Raw genomic sequence first — 22,464 nt, forward strand, 5'->3', positions numbered from 1 at the left:
TCATCCCTCCTGCCAGGGCTTTGTTTTTATCTTGTGTCATCCCTCCAAAATTCTTAAACCCTTACATTTTACCTTTCTATATTTCTTTTTTTTCTTTCTTCTTGTGTTGTTTCATTCTTATCCTTATCTCCCCTCCACCCGTCTCTCTCCATCCCAGCCTGGGTTTCCGAGGGAACTTTGTTTCTAATCCTGACTGTTGATTAAGGATTAGAGCTGAGAGCTTTCTCTTATGTGTTAATGCCAGGCTGCTATTGTGGCCCTAAGGCTGAACCACACCCCACCCCCCTGCTGCATGCCTCCACCCCAGAACCACAGGCTGAGCATGATAGCTGTCAAATAGTATTTGAATACCTGCTACAGCTGTCCTGCACGCCATGCAAATGTGCTCCTCACGTCTGTCCACCCACCCATCCATTTATCCATTCTTCCCTCTATCTTCCATCTGACACAAATTAGGCTTCTAACCCAAATAGGCAACACAGATGTCGATATAATGACAAAAAGTGGATAAACTGGACAGCAATCTTTCTTTTAAAACAGACAAAATAAAAAAAACTGATTTAGTTTTGGAAGTATGCATGTATCTTAAATGCTGCTTTTTAAAAATTCTGCGTTTTGACGCACGAGGCATGCTTTCTTCTCTTCTCTCCATTTCAACCAAGTACCACCGAAAAAGCAGCTGACAAATAATCATAATTAAAAAAATTAAAAAAAAGCGACAGCGACAGTTTCAGCCAGTGAAACCAAGTGTATGACTGGCGTGTGCTTGTTCCTGTTTTTACGCCCTCAGTCAGCCAGACAGATGTGTTCAGCTCAGACTTCCTCCTGTAAGTCCAGTGGGCTGCGCTCCGCCGTCCCGTCCACATCTTCAGTCTGACCCGCTGGGGCTCGGAAGAGATGGAAGCTAGAGAAAGGACATGAGGAATATTCTTCACACCGTCATCCACATCCAGAACATCAAATACAACCGTGTAGATAGTAGTCGAAGTGACTGATTAAAGCGCGGTAAGTATCCTGTTTTTGTGTTTGTTTGTGTGGAAGGAAAGAGGGCAAACGTTCAAAAAAAAATTTTTTAGTTAAATTAAGAGAGGAATAAGAAAGTTGTGCTTTGATGATCGACAAAGGAACATACAGTTTTACAAAGAAGATGCTCAGTTGAGAAAAGAGGAACTTCATGGTGTTTGAGTTGAAACAGCCACCGCCTGCAGAAGCAAATAATAAATGTGGAGCCGGTCAAGTGTGAAAGAAGTATAAACTGGTGAACACAATCTTATCACAATGCTGAACAGCGTTTTCTTCCAAATTGTATGAAGTGAGGAGTTTAAAGTATTTCCACAGCGGAATTTTGTGTTCAACTTTAAGTGAGTGAGTGTGAGTGTGAGTGTGTGTGTGTGTGTGTGTGTGTGTGTGTGTGTGTGTGTGTGTGTGTGTGTGTGTGTGTGTGTGTGTGTGTGTGTGTGTGTGTGTGTGTGTGTGTGTGTGTGTGTGTGTGTGTGTGTTTGTTTTTATTTTTAGTCTGTCCATCTTGACTAAACCTGAAACTCGACTGGTTTCAGTTCTGTTCTGCACTCTAGCAGTTTCTACACATTAAGTTCCAGTCAACATGTTGAATAGGCTTAAAGTCAGAGCCCCCAAAGGTATTATATGTACTGATATGTATTGTGCTTTAAGTCGTGTGCTTTCCTGCTTTAATCCCCGCAGTCTTAATAAGGAAGTATGTTACATACAATGCAGAAATGCCGATATTACATCATTCTGGAGAATAAATTCACCACCATTTTATCTTGCATTAGTGCTGCAGCCACATCAGTCACAAAATCGTTTCTCCCCAGATGTTGCAAACAGAAAAGTAAAGGGTCATTGCAACTCAAAAATTTCACATGAATTGGATTTCTTGGAGTCAAGAATATCTCTCTGTGTGTGTGTGTGTGTGTGTGTGTGTGTGTGTGTGTGTGTGTGTGTGTGTGTGTGTGTGTGTGTGTGTGTGTGTGTGTGTGTGTGTGTGTGTGTGTGTGTGTGTGTGTGTGTGTGTGTGTGTGTGTGTGTGTGAATATTGGTTGTAATACAAATGTATAGTTTTCTGTAAAGTGGAATGCAAATTGGAAAGTTGTGAAACCAACTATTTTCTTCTCATTAGTTTAATGTAAATATCTAAGTTTTGATCTTTTTAAGTTCATTCAACAACAAAAAAAATACTTGAATAGTTGAGGCCATTTAATAACTTGGGCCTTTTAATTGAAATGATGCTGCTGAGACTATGAAAGCACTGAACATATTTTATAAAAGTTTGTAAAGAAACAGAAGTAGCATATTGGCAATTCTTGTATTTTTAATGAATATGATGGAAATTTGGTGTCTTTAAGTCGTAGTTGTTTCTTGTTTCATGATGGAGGCCAATAGTGAATTGAGTCCCGACTCGATAGTGAGTATCATCTGGGACAAAATGGCTTCAACATGCAGTCGTATTTCTCCAGAAGAAGTGACTTTTTAAACGGAGGAAATGCAAATGTTTGTGTTAACAAAACCTAATAATTTAAGTTAATTGAACTTGTTTTCTAAAGGTCAGGTGATTTCATTCAATTATTTTACATTTTTGAAGGGGAAGCATGAGAGCATGGAGGATTTTTTTTTTTTTTTTTTAAATGGGCCTTAATAATTAATCCGTTATTCCAAGAGTACAGTAGAGTAAACAAAATACTGTAATGAAAGAAAAAAACACATATTCTAAAGTTGAATATAAAAATATGAATACAAAGTGTTGAAATCAAACAAATTTATAAGATACCGTGTCCAATGATAGATATGGGCAATCTGCCAAGCTAATTGGTTCTTGTTAGTCGTGCCAATGACACCGTCCTCAAAGCTTTAAGCAAAAAAGTGAGACACCCAGTGTAGAGACATTCAGGTCCTCTTGATAAGTTACTCAGTTACAACGCAAGTAGTAAGAAATATGTTCTTTCTTTCTTTCTTTCTTTCTTTCTTTCTTTCTTTCTTTCTTTCTTTCTTTCTTTCTTTCTTTCTTTCTTTCTTTCTTTCTTTCTTTCTTTCTTTCTGTCTATCTGTCTCTCTGTCTCTCTGTCTCTCTGTCTGTCCTGTTGGTCCCTTGCCAGGCTGGCAGGTGATGTTATTGTTGCCTCAGGCAGTCCCCAACAGCTACACCCACAGCCTGGCAGCTTTTCACAGCTCACAAAATGTAGATCTGAGGTAAAAATCTCCCCTCAGAACAGACCATGCATGAATTATTCCTGTCTTCTGTCTCTTGAGAGTCTTGCCTAGTATGTCTTTCTGTGGCAAACTTCTGAGGTAGGATAGTGTATGGGATCCTTCATAAACAAGGCCATATGGAAAAGAGCTGAGCTGACCTGCTCACTGCTCGGACAGGTACAGGGTGCAGATGAAATCTCTAATGTTGAAGTGCATGTTAGCGCATTCTTGGTGGTGGGCTAAAAAAAAAAAGGCATCATCACATTATCCAAAAATCCTGAAAGCTCGTGCTAAATGTGGCCGCCTGTCTAATGGTGACTACACAGCTCAGTGGAAGCAGTGGTGCTTATTTGCATGGTAGGTTATCACTTTATAATTCTGTACTGGGCCTTTATACATAGAGCATGATCAACCCGGTGTCACAGCAAAGCATGAGATAGACACGTCCGCCCACTACAGCAAAACATGAAATAGACATGCTTGGTGTGGTCTAGGTGTGAAAGTTACCCGTTTTCCTGTAGTGGACAAAGATGACAGCTACTGCACAATTTATGATATGACTGTTTGCAATTTGAGCTTGTCATCAATAAGTTAAGCCCACTGTTGGACCCTCTTGAAATGCTATGTTATTATAATAAATTATGACTTGGGTTCACTTTGTGCTCTCCATTCCTCAGACAGAAGCTGAAAGGCACCGCTGCTCCTCTGAGACACTGCGGTGTGTTTTTAAATGTGTCTGACTAGAACTGCTCTCCTGTTTTAGACATTGTGGTGCTCTTTACGAGCATATGGCTTATTTTAAAGTGTGACCATGTAGTTTGTGACAGAAGAAAAAACGTCTTTGAAAAATAAATTGACTTCATAAGGTACGAATCTCACCCTTGCTCAAGTCAGCACAGTGGCCGTGTTTTTTGCTGCTGCAGCCACACTTGGTCGGGTATGACCAGCAGCTAATGGGGATTAAAATGAGCAAACTTTAAATGCTGTGTAGAATGCTGATACTTGATCACAATTTTCTCAACTTTTTGTTAGACATTTTTGCATACAACAGATAAACGTGATGGTGTCTTGAAGTGAAATGGATCATGTCATTATCTCGGGAACCACTGTTACAGTGTTAACCACTGTAAGCTAAATTTCTGCTATCTGGCTTTAAAATCACAGTAAAACTGGAGGTTATGACATCTTTGTCTTCGGTAATGTGAAGTATTGTGTCCTGAAGGTGCTGTTATGAGTGGCATTTAGATCATTGGAAATAAATAGCTGGGGAGCTGCAGAAGACTAGCTGATAGTTAGACTCCACATAGCCTATCGTTCTGTCGGGACAGCTCACCTGACTAACGGGACTGGTGGGATATCAGAAATGTTTAAACGGGTGTAAAACCACGTTCTCCACGTGTTCTTTGGTTTCCTGCATCTAATAAGAGCAGCCGTCTCTACTGATGTGAACATCTGTTTAACACGTGACTTTCAGTTGTACTAAAATACACGCAATCACTTTTTCTATTTCTACTTTCAGGTTTAGTAAATATCATTATAGGTGCTAAATTTATCTATTTGCATTTTCCCTCCCAGTATTTTGCACGTTAAAGTAGAAACGTATACACATACGCAACATATTGCATATGTATTCAGGCAAACACATAAAATGGACAACGTGTGTTAAATTGCACATTTGAAAGACACAATCTTAACTGCACGTCGTTAGCTGTTTCCCCTGGTTCAAGTCTTTGTGCTCAGCTAGGCTAGCCCTGTCTGTGTAGCGTACAGATGTGAGGGTGGTAGCAACGTTTTTTTTAAAATCCGCAATGAAGTTCTTTTGCTTTTTTTTTTTTAAAGCTCATGTTGTTCTTGGGAATAGATAGATATGGATTCAAGATTTCAAACACTGGACATGATCGGCCTTTAGAGATGATTGTTAAAGTAACAGACATTCAAAACAGTTGAAAGTAATAGATTTTTTTCTGACCAAGCCATTTTCCTGTGGGCTTAGCTGTGACGAATGGTCTATTTTTAAGGTGGTCTGAACAGTAAACCACAAGTGGCCGAGAGGATAAGAATGAAAATGAGAACAATCACAGCCGTGGAAGTGAAACTGCTGGCGTGGTCATGGCATGAGAAACTTCTCACAGATTCACCATTCATATCCCCAACAAGCGGAAAAATTAATTTGACCAACTTATCACCTAAATTCTTAAGGTCATGTATGCAAAACAGAAATATCAGCTGTATATAATTCAACTTTTTTCAAATTTGACATAGGGTTTGTGCTGTATTGGAGCTCTGTCGTCTTCACCCCTCATTTCTGTGTATTAGAAAACACCAGCTAATCTAATGGTTGCTGCCTCAGTAACAGCAGCATCATTCTGTACTGGTTATGATGGTAACACCCCCACTCCCTGACTGCTGTTGAGAAGGACAAATGCACAACACCCTGTGAGTCACTAATGGATGTCTGGTGATTTCTTAGCTTCTATTTCCTCTCTGGACTTTGATTTCGGCTCAGCAGAGAGCTGTAGGTGTGAGAAGTGAAATATGTGTGATGGTGGTTTTGTTGTGCTCACATAACCTAGAAATCTATTTGAAAGTGAAGTTAAGATTTTAGAGCATATCACTACTTCCTGTCAAATTTGTTGTGAAGCACATAATTCTGGCTTGGCTGCGCTATTAAAGGAATAGTTTGACATTTTGCTTTCTAATCCGGATTTACTGATAGTTTTCTTAGCATGAAGCAGGGAAGCTTACGAGCACCTCTAAAATTCAGTAATTAACACATTAAATGTCATTAATTTAATCCACATTGTTTGTGTTGTTATTAGCTGCCATGTGTTTTTTTTCTGGAAGTGGTGCTTTACTGGAGAATTGTCAAATTTAATGAGAACTTTAAGAATGCAGGGTTTTTTTTGTTTTGTTTTGTTTTTTACATTTGGCCAGTTTATGTCGGGCTAAATTTACCGTCTACTGGCTCCAGCTTCATATTTAGATTTAGATTTAGATTAGATTAGATTAGATTAGATTTGGACTTTATTAATCCCACAGTGGGGAAATGTGGTCGTCACAGCAGCATAGAAAAAGCAGTGTTGTATCAAACTTCTTATCTAATACTCTACTGGAGCTTTTCTGAAAATTTGAACCCTTTCATGTTATGATTTCTTAAATGTCATTAGTAGTCATTTCTGTACTGATGTTTCACGTTACTTACTGGTCAAATATACACAAACGCTAATATATCTGCAACAAGATAGTGTCTATGTTAAGCTCTTGCACATACAGTATATGCAAAAATGTGCAAATTAACCTAGAGAGTTCCTTTTTGGCATTCCGGCCCGATTATATGATTAAATTACATTATATAGCTATTTTAGAAAGCATTTCTGAGGAAAAAACTTTTTTTTTTTTTTTTTGTGATGTTATTTACAGAGATACTTTAGAAATATAAATCTCAAGTTCATGTGTAAACAAATTTACACTTTACCGTTTAAATGAATAGAGCTTTGGCTCCCCTAGTGGTCGCATCAAGGCATTACAATGCGCTGCTTCTCTTATCATCACAAATACATACGTAAAACCAACATTTACTGTAGATCATCCACACAATTAGATCAATGCCATTTTCCATTTACTGGTGTTGAGCTTTTTTTATATTATCATTTAGTCAAGTGATAGTCAAATGATGTTGTAATGTGGAGGGTTGTGTCAGTGCTGCGCGGACTAACATCCCAGCTTGCAGATATTTGAAGCTTTTGCTTCTCAATGACACTGATTTTTGATTAAAAAAAAACATGTTTCTGTCCTTTGGCTGCTTGTCAAGTATATTAGGATTTTGATCCAGGCTCGATGAAAGCTTTTGAAGAGTATTGTAGCTGCTTTACACAGACTGACAGTAATCGATGACAGCATTATTACAGAGCAAAACTAGGGCACTGTCCTACATCAGATTTGTGATGACATTCATTTTGTACTAGTAAAAAAATAACAAAGAGCCGCATCTGTTTAATACTAAAAGGAATCACACTGAAGAGTTTTAAATTGAAGTAAAACCTGTTCGGAGAACCCCAATCATTCTTTGATTGGACATCTGAAGAGGAATTGGAACAGAGAGAAAAAAGGAAGCATGTACATTAACAGAACAAATTTTGACCTCCGTAACACCACTTCCTGTGTCTAAATATTCTAGTGAAACATTTTCCACTGCTGACAACTGTACGTGAGTGTCACCACGGCGGTTAACTCTGGTAAAGACAGTTTACCGAAAGTTATACTTAAATACAGAACAGACCCAGAGACACTTCCAGAAACATTAAAAGACTTTTAATCATTGATGTTTCCTGTCTGGAGCATCAACTGGTGATCGCTAAAATTATAGTAAGTCCACTGTGCATGTATGCAGAGCTCTGCTGTCGAAGCGCTTATGATAAACACGACTTCCTGACTTCAGTGAAATAATCGGCTTCTCTGATCTAAAGAGAGATTGGACACACTGACTAACTGTCTCTCTCGTGTCCTCTCCATCTGCTGCCAAACACGGTCACAAGCTCCTTCTTTGTTCTCGCTTCTGCTGAACCTGATGCACTATCTGCGTTTACATTTACATCCAGCTACACATATGCAGCTACAGTATGACACAGAGAAAACAAATTATTCCCCAGATGAGATGAGTGAGCGGGCTTGTGTTGCCGCAGGACATAGAAAGACCTTGAATCATTCTTTCGTGGAAGATCTGGATTGTCCTAACTCATATGTGAGATTACAGCAGCTGGGTTGCCAACATCAGTAAATATCAATTATTCAGGATGAACACCAATAGTGTGAAGTCATTCAGTTAGCTGACTGACTCTGTAAACTATAAGGTGTCTTTGTCTTCCCGCCCCCCCCCCCCACCCCTCTAGTTAGGAATATCTTACATCACCATGTGATATGCTGTTTTTGTTCTTCCACCTCCCAAAGATTAGAGTCATTTCAAAATGAATTCACACCAACAGCCAGTTGAGAGACCTACTGTGTGTCAGCTATGTTTCATTTATATGTTCATATTTGATCAAAACAACACAGTATCATGGCAAAGCGTGAAATAGACACACTGGTCTACGACAGCAAAATGTGAAATAGCCACGCCTTGGCCTGTTTAGTCGTGACAGTTACACGTTTGAAGGAGTGAAACTGACGCCGCTAAGTGTCATGTGACGCTGAATCATGTGACCAAGATCCCGCAACAGAGGTGTAATAAAAGACAGTTTTTAGCAGTATTGGCTCAGTGCCATGAGTCACGGACTGCTGTTGTCGAGTTGTTTTTTGTTTTCTAACCCCAACCATGTTCTTTCTCCATCCCCAACCATGTTTTTATTTCCCTAACCCCGACGATCTTTTTTTAAGCTTGTCTATTTCACGTTACCAAACATCAACAGACCATCATATTTCAGCTCACAAGGGGAGCATGCATGCAATAATGTTGAAATTAAAAGAAGAAATTCATATATAAATATGAATCAATATGCAAATAAGCATGCTATGCAATGCTAAGTTATTTAAAGGCACCCATTTTATCAAGTATAAAGACTTATAAAGACAAATTTAGCATTGAATTGCTATAACAGATAACATATCAGATTCAAGATGAAAAGTTAATTTTAAAACTACAATTACTACCTAGAGGTTGTATGTCTCTGTTAACCACTTAAGATATACTTTCCATGCATATACGTCCTGAGACTGCTCCATGGAGCTGAAGGAAGGTATGACCCTCATGAGTAACAGTCATGGTTAATAAAGACATTGACTTTTGGTTTGAAACTGGAAATGAACAGCTGTCTCCCATGTTATGCTTTAGTGCGTTGTTGACCCATTCATCCACCCTGACCTCCCCCCTACACCATCTTTATGGCTTTATAATTATTTTAACTCCCTTCCTCCTTTGGCCTCTGCCATAAATACTTTGGACCTTAGAGGTATCTGTTACAATAGAGAATAATTCTGGGCCTCAATAATGTGCTGACATGAACAACCTATTGGTTTTAGGTTTTTCATAGGAGGACAGGGTTGTTGGGTAATAACACTACAATCAATGATTGCAAACGAATGATTATTACAAGAAATGTCGACAGCAGAAGGAACTACATTCATATTAACTCTCAGTAGTGTTTTCAAAAGTAACTCGTTGAATTAATTGTTAATTTATTAAATCTACATGTGCATACAGAGTCCGAGAAGTTTATAACCTGTCTGAGCTCTCAGTGGGCGTGTTGTTGTGCAGCTAAACATCAGAACCATGTTTTTGTAACGAAAAACAACAAAAGACCAAATCTTTCTCATGAAAGCTACTTTTTACATAAAAGTCTGGTCTTTCACTGAATTTTTGGTTTATGTTCAATAATAAATTGCTGTGAACTCCAAAACATTCTGCTTTCCTCTGAATAATGTACATACTGTAAAATATAAGTTGGTGGTCTTTTCCTGTCTGTGTCCTCAGTTTTCACATCTTGCCATTCCTGTGTTGTCCTCCTGCAGAAGTCATCATGGGCTGTGTGGGCTCAAAGAAGGAGCAGGAGGCTCTCAGCAAAGGGACGGTTAACGACGACCATCAGAACCGAGCACAGACGGCCCACTATGTCAAAGACCCCACTGCGGGAAACTCCGGCAGCAAAGCTGTAAGCAGTGATGTGACAAATGATGTGATACAAATCTGAGTCTTCATCACATGACAAGCAAAACAACTCAAAGTTTATTCCAAAAATATCTCAGAGCAGTCATTTACAAGTTGTTGCTTTAAAAAAAAACTTATACTACCATCTATGACATCCCCACTGGTGGAAGATGTGCAATATACTGTATTCAGACAACAGCAATCTAAATATTATTTTACAAGTTAGAGCCACTTTAGATATCCTAAATAAAAGAAATATTTTCTTTTATTTTTGAAACATAGTCCCCTGTGACTATTAGAACTACTACTGTTGGGCTCTTTAATCACGTGGTTCCCAACACAGTAGCTGGGTCCCTCCGAAGCGTCACAGGGGTCTGGAAATGATTCATTTTTAATTTTGTAATCTTTGCATTTTGGGATGAATTTATATTTAGGTTTGGAATATGTCAAGAGGCCGCAACTAAACATAGTCCACATGGATGATGACCTGCTTTAATCTTAAAGTGCTTAACCTAAAAAGTACCTTCTAAATATAGCTGGCAAGGAAATGAAGTACAAAATGCAATATTACCTCTGAAATGCAACAGCGCAACTATGAAGTTATGAAGAACTTTTTACATTGGGTGCACCAGCAGCACATGATTTTAGTACACCCAACATTTTTTACTACGCCTTAGAGCTGCAATAATACATATTAAGCTCTACTTATTTTGCCAGTTCCACATAGATTGATAATTTCTCAACACGCACACAATGATTAAAGATGTTGCACCCTGCTCCATCTTTCACAGCTGGTTGAAAAGCTCTGAGACGCCTTTACTGCTCTTTGGAATAATCAATAGTACAATCAGTAATCACACTTGACAGGTTTTTGGTCGCACTCTGGAGCCCTGAGTTAATGGAAAGATGCATACAGTACTTGAGTAGATTACTTTCCACTACTGAACATTAAATTTAATCATGAGCTGCATCTTAAATGTCAAAAAGTTGTTTTTTTTGTGTGTTTTTTTTTCAAATGTATTGGGCGCAAACAGCAGCAGAAGTGGCCTGAATGTTGAAGAATAACGGTGTTGAATGCAGAAACAGTAAAAGCAGACGAGAACGCACAGTTTCACTGGTTACTGCCTGACATGGGGGATTGTTTTCCTGTGCTTCTCAGAGGACAGATGCGTGCCGACACACACTTTAAACAGGATCACATGGCTTGTTGTGAATTTGCATACAGACAAGACTTTGATCTGTGACAGGGGTAAAGTCGCAGTGCTGCCATGGGTGACTGTGGTTCCTCTGGCTACTGCTTCCTGTGTGCTGACTGTAACATCTCTCACACCCTCAGTGAAGAAAGAGGAAGTGACAGACACACAACTGGAGAGTTCTAGATGCATAATCAAAAGTGTTAGGCAACACTTTAGACGTACTGACTTGCACATGCTGTATCATCTTACAGATGTCTAAATTTACAAACCCTCGGTCAGTCTGTCTGGTAAATTGGACGTAGCTTCCGGGTCTAAAAAGAAGTGAATGCAGAAGTTCCAAAAAACCCTCAAACAAACCTACACACCCATCCAAAAAGCGTCAACTTCTCTGAAAGTCAATTCTTTTTTTTCACAAGTCTTTATGATAACATTTGCTAAATTCACTCCACTGTCCTCAAAGAGAGCTACGTCTGGAAGTGTGCCTGATTTGATTGACATGCCAGTGTTTCAACCAACCAACATGCAACTAACAGTGACGTCACCCATTGGTTTGTGAAGGGGAGTTTGTAAGAACAGATGTCTTCATGTCTCTTTAATATTTCTCTCTACAGGCCAAAATGCCTCCTATTGCAAACTCTTCAGATGGTGAGTTACAACCTTTATCTACTCATTACTGTACCTCCACTTACACCGTGGGTATTAAAGTGTCTGGACTGTATTTTGTATTAAAGTCCACCACCAAGAGGCCAGACAATTGTTGGTTTATTTCTAATCCACCGTGAACACCACCAGAGAATATGACGACAAGTTAGTCCTTTTTAAAAGCATGATGTAGGTCGGTGAGGGTTAGACAGAAAAACGATGCCTTGCAGCTCGAGAGGAAGGAGAGTGGGTGTGTGGGTGCGGAGTGATATCCCCTCTCACCACAGAGGCCTTCAGTACGCAGAGGACCAGCCCCTCTGCTATTATTATCACACGCACAAGGAAGTCAGTCACAGAGTCAAAATATGGGGGAACCCAATGTAAGCAACAAACAAAAGCTCAGTTCAGACTTAAAGGCACTGAAAAGTCCACTGAAGAAAAACAAAACAAAAAAAACAGCAGATACTAAGTCATTCTCTCTCACATATCAGCACTGTTGGTGAAATACTCTTTGTTTATCATGCTTCACATGACAATGCAAAAGGGACGTAGTTTCCACTGCGACTCATGACCACAACTTACGAACAAAATGCCTCCTGCTTTCTTTTTTCTTTTTTTCATTGCCGTAGCAGAGAGTATTGCCATGGCACTGTTCGACTATGAGGCCATTCATGAGGGAGACCTTGGCTTCAAAAAGGGAGATAAGCTGAAAATCTTGGAGGAGTAAGTCTTTTATCAGCAGCGAAATATATACTCTTGTTTTGTTGTTGCTTAAACTATAAGTTCCTTTTGTGTAGAGTTTTTAGTTTTGGGGCTTGTAAAGCTTGGCAGTTTATTATTTTTGTTTTTGTTTTTGTTGATGAAGAATATTCAAGATTGTTGTGTGTCTCTGTCTTCTCTCTGTAGATCGGGGGAGTGGTGGAGAGCTATGTTAATCAAAACAGGTCAAGACGGCTTCATCCCCAGTAATTATGTAGCCAAAGATACTCTGGAGGCCGAAGAGTAAGAGTACTCACACTGAACACACATTGACATGGATTACTAGTGGAACCTTTTGCTTCTTTTGGTCATGAGAGGCCATTAAATGAAACGAAATGATATTAGTTCCACTCAATATAATTGTAGTTATTAGTTGTATATTTTGCTTGCTATAAACAGTAGTTATGTCATGTACCATATTGAAATGCCACTTTTTCTAGTCATTCACAAAGTGGAAAGCAGCAGGAAAACAAGGCACAGGAGGAGCCGTTTGGAGGTTTCTGTACTAACTGATCTGTTTCCTGTTTTTCAGGTGGTTCTTTAAGGGCGTGAGCAGAAAAGATGCAGAGCGGCAGCTGCTGGCCGCCGGAAACAAAGTGGGATCCTTCATGATCCGAGACAGCGAGACCACCAAGGGTGAGTAATAAAAAAAAACTTTAACCTTTAGTGGGGCAGTCAAAGAAGTTAGAAAAGGAAATAAGTTGACACAGCAACAATGTAAGAAGGAAATATAAGAAGGAAATTAATAATACAATACATCAGAGAGCATACACACTTAGGTTGATACAATGACTTTAATGTTAATAATTGTTTTTCAAAGCTGCTCTTTTGATATTTTTATATCAACAATGGCAGAGGTGACAGTGTAGAATGTGGAAGTGGTAAATTATTCTCAGTCTCAAGTCACGGATAATTTTAACCCAACTCAGCGGTTCTTCATTTTAGAGAACTTTTTTGCATCTTTTAACTCTGTTTTGGTTTCACTGTCCGTAACTTTACTGTAGCTGGTTCACACTTATAAGCACTGGTTCAAGATGCAGCCAGCTAGAAATGAAGCAGCTCAAAGGTAGAAAAACATTCTCTAAAAACATTGCGAAAACTGGTAGATTGTTAGCACAAAACATTAGTATAATGATTTAATTTACGGTATCCTGCTGGGAACATAAAAAAACATTAAGAATGAAAACACTAAATATTTCTACAGTGTTTTTAGAGAACGTTATCTTCTACTTTTAACAATAACATTCTGGGAACAACAAACACTTACCCCTGAAAACATTACTAGAACATTGCAAAATATTCTCAGGACAGTTTTAGAGCATGAAGATCGAGCTGTGCAGCTATTTTCAGCCAAAAAGGTGTGATTACCTCCTCTACTTTCCTCTACTCTCCTCTACCTGCCCAGCACCAACCGGCACACAGACACAGATAATTGGTGAACACAGTGAAGCATTTATCAGCTAAAAGACATTTTCTTGTTTCTCCTATTAAAAGGATAGTAAATATTTAAGCTTGTATTTGTGAGGTTGCCAGAGACATGACACACAATGAATGCTACTGTTGCTCAGTCTCTACTGGTCATGGAAATAGGCAACTTTATTCTAATACATCAGCTAAAATCAACTTGTAACTGTAATAAAAATGTCCATAGTGAAATGCTTTGTTCTCATCGAATTGTTGGGTTTCTCTGTATAGTATTGTAAAGTTCTGCTGTAAGGACTTTAAATGTGTTAAGTGCCATGAAATAACCTGTGTTGTGATTTGGCGATATGTAAACAAACTTGAACTGAATTTAATTGAATTGCAAATAAATTCTTAAATTACTGTCTGAATCCAGGTTAGACTCCTCAAATTAACAGATCTGATGAATAATGAAAATAATGAAATAATGTTCTCAGGGTTATGTTGGTTAATGCCAAGCGACAGCCAGCAGTGACGTCACCCGTTGGTTTGTGAACGGCCGTAACGAAGCCTCGAGTTCAGATTTTGTCCGTCGTCATCTTGCTAGTTGGGATCGGTTTGGATCCAGAAGGGACTGTATTTGTACGAGTTTGAGGAAGTTAGTGGTAGATCTGACTGATCTGATTGGAAACCCAGCGGTACGACGTCCCGATCCCGATAGCTGTAACCTGACTGCCACCAAAAACACGACCTTTTGAATCTTCTTTTCTAATGAATGAGGGATTATTTTCAGATGGACCTCCAGAAAACTAATAAGAAGGAGTGACTTTAGCTAACAACACAGAGATAACTGCTGGAGAACATTTATTGACTAAGAACTTTAAGATAGAAGTTGAATGGGAGTCGATGGAGCCGCAGGCTTTTTGGAGCCGACCTCTAGTGGCAGTCGGTGGTATTGCAACTTAAGGCACTTCTGGATTGGCCTCATTTTTCAGACCCCGAAGCTACGTCCGCTTTTATATACAGTCTGTGGTTAAGGCCTTTGAGAATCACGAGAAATGTAGGATCCAGTAGTTTTGGTGCTTGACTCATAGTAGAGACCTGAATTCAGGAGATATTGGCCTCTGTTGCTTTGATCCTGATTATTCTTCATTTTAATCTCCCAAATGAATGGAATTGCAATGCTAAATTGTTAGAGTAGCCCACGCTAATCTGCCGACAGTCCCACAAGCTTTTCTACGTGTTTGGTGAAATAGTGGACTCCTGTAATTTCCGAGAATAAGAATGTTACCATCCTAAAATGCTGAATCCTCTAAACATATTAGCTAGAATCAGTTAAAAAAAAATTGGCATCAGCATTAGGAAATCCCCCATAGATCATGTGGTAACTGTTCTATTGCTTTTCTTTTACCACAGGCAGCTACTCTCTGTCTGTCAGGGACGGCGATGTCCAGTCCGGTGAAACAGTTAAACATTATAAGATCCGCACACTGGACAACGGAGGTTTCTACATCTCTCCCCGCATTACCTTCAGCACCCTGCAGGAGCTGGTCAGCCATTACAAGAGTGAGTTACTCCTGGCCTTTTTCCACTGCTTTGTCTTAACATGATTTCTCACCACTGCGTTTTTGTGGTCTCATTGATTTATTGTCTCATTAAATGATGATTTAAGTCATTTAATGGTGAACATCTTCACAACAGTCTGTGTTCCACCATTTAACATTATGTTTCTAGTGATGAACAGCACACTCTGCTGGTAAACTTTTATTACCTCCTCTGATATGAAACACCATTAAGGTTGTTACTATTGCGTTACTCTATAAACACAACCACCATCACCATTTTACCCACAAAGAAGAACAAGATCACTTATTTTCTGTAAGCCAACCACATCGAAAAATAACAAAAACAAATGTTTTTTCTGTTGTAATCAGAGCTGGGAGATGGCCTCTGCCAATCCCTGACTAACCCATGCTTGAGCCCCAAACCTGAGAAGCCATGGGAGAAGGACGCCTGGGAAATCCCAAGATCTTCTCTCAAACTGGACAAGAGGCTCGGTGCCGGCCAGTTTGGAGAAGTCTGGATGGGTGAGATTGATATGAATCATTGTTAGTTAGTGATGGTGCTAGCAATTCATGTTCTTTTTGTAATTTTTGTTTTGTTTGTTCTAAGCTATGTACAATAAGCACACCAAGGTAGCAGTGAAGACCATGAAGCCGGGCACCATGTCGGTCGAAGCCTTCATGATGGAGGCCAACCTGATGAAAAGTCTACAGCACGACAAACTGGTTCGACTCAATGCTGTCGTCACCAAGGAGGAGCCCATCTACATCATCACTGAGTACATGGAGAAAGGTGTGTGTGTGTGTGTGTGTGTGTGTGTGTGTGTGTGTGTGTGTGTGTGTGTGTGTGTGTGTGTGTGTGTGTGTGTGTGTGTGTGTGTGTGTGTGTGTGTGTGTGTGTGTTTGTGTGTATGCAAGTGTAGTACATGTGCAATTGTGTGTAGTTGCCGAGTTCTTTTGATTGAAGTCAGTTGCTGCACTTTGCTGTATGGACAAACAATAAGAAACAGACATCATAGTATACTAACTGAAAAGGAAACTTGGGCAAATCCCAAAGCCAGTCATTCTCAACCAGGTTTACTAGTATGTTTGCATTTTCCAGGAGGGACGTGAAGTGTTTTCGTAGAATAACTTATTTAAAAAAAAAGTGAAAATCGCAATTTAAGAAAAAAAATTAAAATAAATCTGCATGTGTAACTAAAAGAAAGAAGAAGATTTGAAAACGTTCGCTCAACTGAATGGACATTGGTTAATAGAGGAAGCTAGTAATGGTTGACATTGCATAAAGTAATTGATAAATGGTTGAAATAGTTTGATAAAAAATAATGTTTAGAAATGAAAAGAAAGAAGCATCTGAAATTGCTCAAATAATAGGTAATGACATAGTAATGAACTTGTAACAGCTATTACCTAACAATAATACATGGTTAAAATAATCAACAACAGATGACGGATAAATGGTTAATATAGTTAGCTAAAAGCAATAAATACATGAAATGAAATGAAATATATTTAACAACAGTAATTTTGGTTAAACTTTTATCATTAGATGTTTGTAATCCAGGGTTTTGTTGCAGTAGCAGGATATTTATGTTTAGGTGATGTTCTTTGTATTAATCTTTACCCTTCGATACATGTTTGATTATATATGTGTGTTTTTGTGTTTGTGCACCTTCAGGTAGTTTATTAGACTTCTTAAAGAGTACTGAAGGAAACCACGTCCAGCTGCCCAAGCTCATCGATTTCTCTGCCCAGGTGAGAATTATTCAGTCGTCCGCTGCACACATTGTTTAGTCACACCAGATCACCTTTTTGAGTGAGCAGTGCACAGGACATTTTTCAATATTCCCATAATTTCCTAATTTTGTGTTGTAATCTGGACAGCCTGGAATCAATGAATGTTATCTTAAAACTGAGTAAAATAATGAATATTCCTTGAAGGGTGTCCTCCACTGACTGTCCTCCTGGTTATGTTGGAGAGGATGAGAAGGGGCCTACCAATGTTTTATTTATTATTAGTCATATGTATTTCATATTAAGAAAATGAAAGGTTGATCACAAATGCTAAAAGAAAACAACGATGCTAAATATGTGTATATTTAAGTAGTAATAGAACAAAAATACATGCAGATATGCAGATATTTCACGTCATCCAGCAACGGACTAAATTGTGTTTCTTTTGTGTTGCATTTTTATCTTTTTATCTTTTTGTTTCAAAGAATTGAGGAAAGGTAGAGGAACAACTTGTACAAGTAAAATACGGCCAGGAACAGTGATGCATTGAGATAAATACTGATGTTACCATGATAACACGCTCTCAGTGACAATACTAACATCTGAGGCTGATGGGAATTGACATGAAAACACAAACACCTGCTGTCGTCACAAAAGAAATATATTTATGTTTCGGCATAGGAGATAATATTTCCTCAATGCAGTCTCAAAGGATTCAGGTTGAGCATTTTTATACTGAACGGAGACTTCACAGCTTCGTTTCCATCGGTCGGATATTCACAGCACATCGTTTTCCAAACCACATAGAGGTGATTATGAAACAGAAATCACAGTAAGCAACTCATTTCTTGCAACATATGCGCTGTCATGAATTTATGACCTTTAACCTTTTACCCAAATTCAAATATCATGCTGAACTGGATCAAGCTTTAAAATCCACACCAAAGGAGACTCAAAGCACAGCAACCCATCACTTAAGATGGAAAAGAAGTGATTATGAATCACTTGTTAACATAGGAATAACAATAAACCATAAACAACATGAAACACAAATGTTTACTTCATGGTAGCATTTGATGATAGGTCAGCAACAATTAGGACACATCATCTGGGAACCATGAACCTCAATACAAAATATGATGCTAATTTGTCCAGTACATGTTAGAATGTTTTACTGGATTACCAGTAGGTGGACCTAAAGGGAAAATCCACGAGGGACAATTGATATCTCTTTCCACTGTTACTTTCCTTCCTGTCAGTTTTTTTTTAAATAAATTCTACAACCTCTTAAGTACGAATGAGTTGAGTAAGCGCCCTGTTGTGTGAGGTGCTTCCCGTGTCATACAAACAACAGAGCAGGAAGTGAAGAGGAAGAAGATCTAAACCTGTCTGTTTTGATTCCGTCCTACCATGACCGATTTTATGGTGTTAAATTATTCATCAGATAGTAGGTGAGACAGATTTCATAACACAAAGGAGCTAAACTGAAAGAGTACATGTGTTAATCAACCCTGCAAAATATCTGTTGCTGTTATTAGCAGCAGTGCAAGTTACTGAAAGAAACAGCAACTTTTACTTTGAAAACTATGTTTGGACTGTGTTTGCACTGAATTATTTTTGTGCAGATTGCAGAGGGCATGGCCTACATCGAGCAGAGGAACTACATCCACAGAGACCTGAGAGCTGCCAACATCCTGGTCAATAAGGCTTTAGTGTGCAAAATTGCTGACTTTGGCCTCGCTCGTATCATCGAAGACAACGAGTACACGGCCAGGGAAGGTAAGACTAAACGTTGTGTCGCCATGGGTCATCAGAAAGTAGGGAACTGATTCCCCGCGACAGATGGAACGGTTGAAGTTACGGTTTCATCAGTTTAGGGGAAATTACTTTGTGTCAGTGAGACATGAGATTACAACACGAGTGACAAAAGAAGTAGAGAGAAGATGAGAATGACTGGCAGTGTCATCGGGGGTCAACTAATGTCTCAAATAATTACTCCAAATTTTGATTGGGTTTTCCATTTCCCCGAATAACCAGGAGCCAAATTCCCCATCAAATGGACAGCTCCTGAGGCCATCAACTACGGCTCTTTCACAATCAAATCTGACGTCTGGTCCTTCGGCATCCTGCTGACTGAGATCATCAGCTATGGACGCACACCATACCCCGGTAAGTGGACCACTAGTCTCATGATATAGAGTTTGCTAGAATGCCTGTGAAGAGAAAGGACATTGAAATTATAGAGTCTGTGCACAACAGTTTGTCCAGTTCTGTTGTTTTAAAGTGGACATCTAAAATGATTATTATGTTTAGCATCTTAATTTAACATTTAAGCAGTTGATAATCAGCAGCAAGCAGCAGTAGTTTTGCAGGTATTTGGTCATAAACTAAGGTATCGGATGGTATTACTGATGGGGCAATAGGAAAGATCAGAGGGAAACCAAATGTATTGCTGTCCATCCAAACGTGTGCTGCAAAGGTCAAGGAGGTCCATCAAACTGTTGTTGAGATATTCAACTCAAAACCTCATATGTGAATCTCATGGTGGCGAAAGTTAAAGATTATAAAAATCAGAGGGATTCATCATGTGTGTATCATGCATGTCTGTAGAAAGTTTTGTGGCAATCCATCCAGTAGTTGTTGAGGTATCTTAGTTTGGATTGAACTGACCAACTGACTGAGCAACAGAAGTCATCTGCTGCCAGCCAATGAGATTCTCATTTACGTGAAGGGAGCGTGGCTCTGCAGACTCTCTGAGCCCAATCATCCACTGTTGTTTTCAGGGATGACCAACCCAGAAGTGATCCGTTCCCTGGAGAAAGGCTACCGGATGCAGCGCACGGACAGCTGTCCCACCGAACTCTATGAGATCATGCTGGAGTGCTGGAAGAACAAGCCTGAGGAGCGGCCCACCTTTGATTACCTGCAGAGCGTCCTGGAGGATTTCTACACGGCCACAGAGAGCCAGTATCAGCAGCAGCCATGAGACTGCTGATGCAGTGCTGTCCCATTCATATGTACTGTAAAAGTCCAGTTTCTACATGCAGCAGTGCAGATCAGAACCCGCAAACACACACACACACACACACACACACACACACACACACACACACACACACACACACACATTAATCCCTGCCTGACTCTCTTTCTTAATCACACACATAATGCAAAATAAGAAGAGACTACAACATTTTGGTGGGGTGTAACTTTTTTATTTATAAAGAAAGTAGGCCTTGTGTTACGATTTTAATAGTCCACTGGGCTTTTGTCCCTGTGAATTAGAACATTTTAAAATAATATTACCAGAGATTTAAAAAACAATAGATACAGTAACTACTATTACTATTATTATTATTTGTATGACAACACAATCTTACCTCATAATTGAGTCTGATCGTAAGCTAATGTGGCCGTAGTCAGAGCAATGCACAATGATTTGATTGGCAGACGCGAGGCAGCACAAATTCAAACAAGTAAACCCATCAAAAATGGCGATCAGGATTTTAGAGCATACTGACAAATAAATGAAAACAAGCAGAAGGAATGTTATATTCTACATACAAGCTTTTACACCTTTGTAATCACCAATATTTTGAATAGTAACTGTAATTTCATTTAATCTTTTCTCTCAGTAACCAACTGATTACAATAACATTTATTTTGTAATTTAATTATACGTAACTAGTTACTCTCCAACACTGTCGACGCGTGATATGTTCAGACAGACGTGTGTTCGTTATATCTGCAGCCTCTAATATAAGACGTGGCACCAACAAGATTCTTTATCATAATTAATTTGTACTTTTACTTTACTAATTTTGCTTCAGTACAGATTGCGTGATGGATCGCTGCACAACATTATCCACAAAAGTGCAAATGAAAGTAGCAAGTGTGCTTGGATAAACTCTGCTTGTGCACGACTACGGTACAGGAAGACGAGGAAGAAATAGGTGTTCCCCAAACAAAAAGAAAATATAAATACCTTTCCCACATTTCTGTTCTCCCCTCCACAATAATTTATTTACAGTCTCAAATAGTCTATTTTGATATTCAACAGAGTGCATGCAGTTATAAAAGCATGATTGGTTCACACACACAAAATATTAATTTACACAAAAATACATGGCCATATAGGTCACCTGGATACAGTTGTTCTGCTCCAGCACACATTGTGCAGCCATCAACCACAACACAGATGTTCCCAGTGAAATATGGGCCGTGCTCAGCTCTGATGCGCTGATGGTGTCGATTTCAATAACTCAGCGAGCAACGCCGCCATTATCTTCTCTCCTCCTGTTGAATTGTACGGTGTTGTTCATTCAGAAAGGAAAGTGGTGGACTTTACAAAGTGCAGGGAAAATGCCTGATTCTGCTTAAATCTTCTGATTATACTGCATAGATGCTTTCCATTATGTTATGGCTTATTTCACCATTACTCCTTCATAGTGCCTTTTTCCAGACTTTACTAATATCATATATTCCATACGATCTGTATATACACATATATACATAAAGAGATGCAAATGCTCAGTCGTTAACTAATAATGCTTGTTAATTTTTAAATGATTACCGTTTATCACTTAACTTATTGAAAAAACAGTGCAAATACTCCACTCTTGTTTCTGCTAAAAGCACTGCTCTGAACATCTCTGTATCTGAATCTTTTTTGGTTAAGAATCCTGTTTGGATAATGTGCTTCTCTTTTTGTTGGGCAAACCATCTGAGTAGTTAACACGCATTATCCTCTGAGGGATCATGTGTGTTGAAGTAATCATAATTCATGTGATAAAAGCAATGTTCACTATTTTGTCTAAAAATGGTTCCTACATATCTTGTGGACCAAAATCAAAAAATTAGTGATATAAGATTTGTGAATTTTATGCTGTGAAAAATTAGGTCTCATCCGTTTAGCCAGAACTGTGAGCAACAGTATCTGGGAGAGTTTTTCTTACAGAAGGAAGGATGTAAAAAATGTCCCAGCACTGTCCTGTATATATTGATCTTCATAGGGTTAAGAATATTTTTGTGTTTTTCAATATAAACCCTTTGCATATATTTGGTGAGATGATTGCTCGAATTCTTCCACTGTCATGAAAATGTTTAAATAAATTGTTTTAAAAACCACTTAAGTGTGTATTTATATAACAGCAAACCATATTGAGCATGTTATTTTTATATATTAATTTGTTAACTTGAAGGCATAAACTTGAATAATGAAATTGGAGGCAAATCCAGAAAAACTAGCCGACAGTCTGTGTGATAAGCTTGAACTACTTAACAGATTAAGATTTTACTCAACAAATGAAGGTGTTATAAAATATCA

The 22,464-nt window shown here is 38.8% G+C and overlaps 1 protein-coding gene across 3 annotated transcripts; it reads left to right on the forward strand.

Moving 5' to 3' along the window:
* The first annotated feature begins 804 nt into the window (after positions 1-804).
* Positions 805-22,265, forward strand: hck (HCK proto-oncogene, Src family tyrosine kinase). 3 transcript variants are annotated; one of them, XM_069708387.1, is made up of 13 exons: positions 805-1,005; positions 9,671-9,848; positions 11,652-11,685; positions 12,312-12,405; positions 12,589-12,684; positions 12,974-13,077; positions 15,259-15,408; positions 15,777-15,929; positions 16,015-16,197; positions 17,083-17,159; positions 18,764-18,917; positions 19,176-19,307; positions 19,922-22,265. In XM_069708387.1, exons 2-13 carry the CDS (start codon positions 9,717-9,719, stop codon positions 20,122-20,124), a joined length of 1,512 nt encoding a protein of 503 aa, XP_069564488.1. In that variant the 5' UTR covers positions 805-1,005; positions 9,671-9,716; the 3' UTR covers positions 20,125-22,265. The 3 variants fall into 3 exon arrangements, with proteins under 3 accessions (XP_069564488.1, XP_069564489.1, XP_069564487.1); XM_069708388.1 differs by having other exon boundaries at positions 9,709-9,848; positions 12,315-12,405; XM_069708386.1 differs by having other exon boundaries at positions 806-1,005; positions 9,709-9,848.
* The last annotated feature ends 199 nt before the right edge of the window (positions 22,266-22,464 follow it).

The sequence above is a fragment of the Brachyistius frenatus genome, unplaced genomic scaffold (assembly GCF_029030835.1).
Source record: "Brachyistius frenatus isolate BFR_SWC_R1_liver_20210118 unplaced genomic scaffold, ASM2903083v1 Contig_75, whole genome shotgun sequence".
NCBI lineage: Eukaryota > Metazoa > Chordata > Actinopteri > Embiotocidae > Brachyistius > Brachyistius frenatus.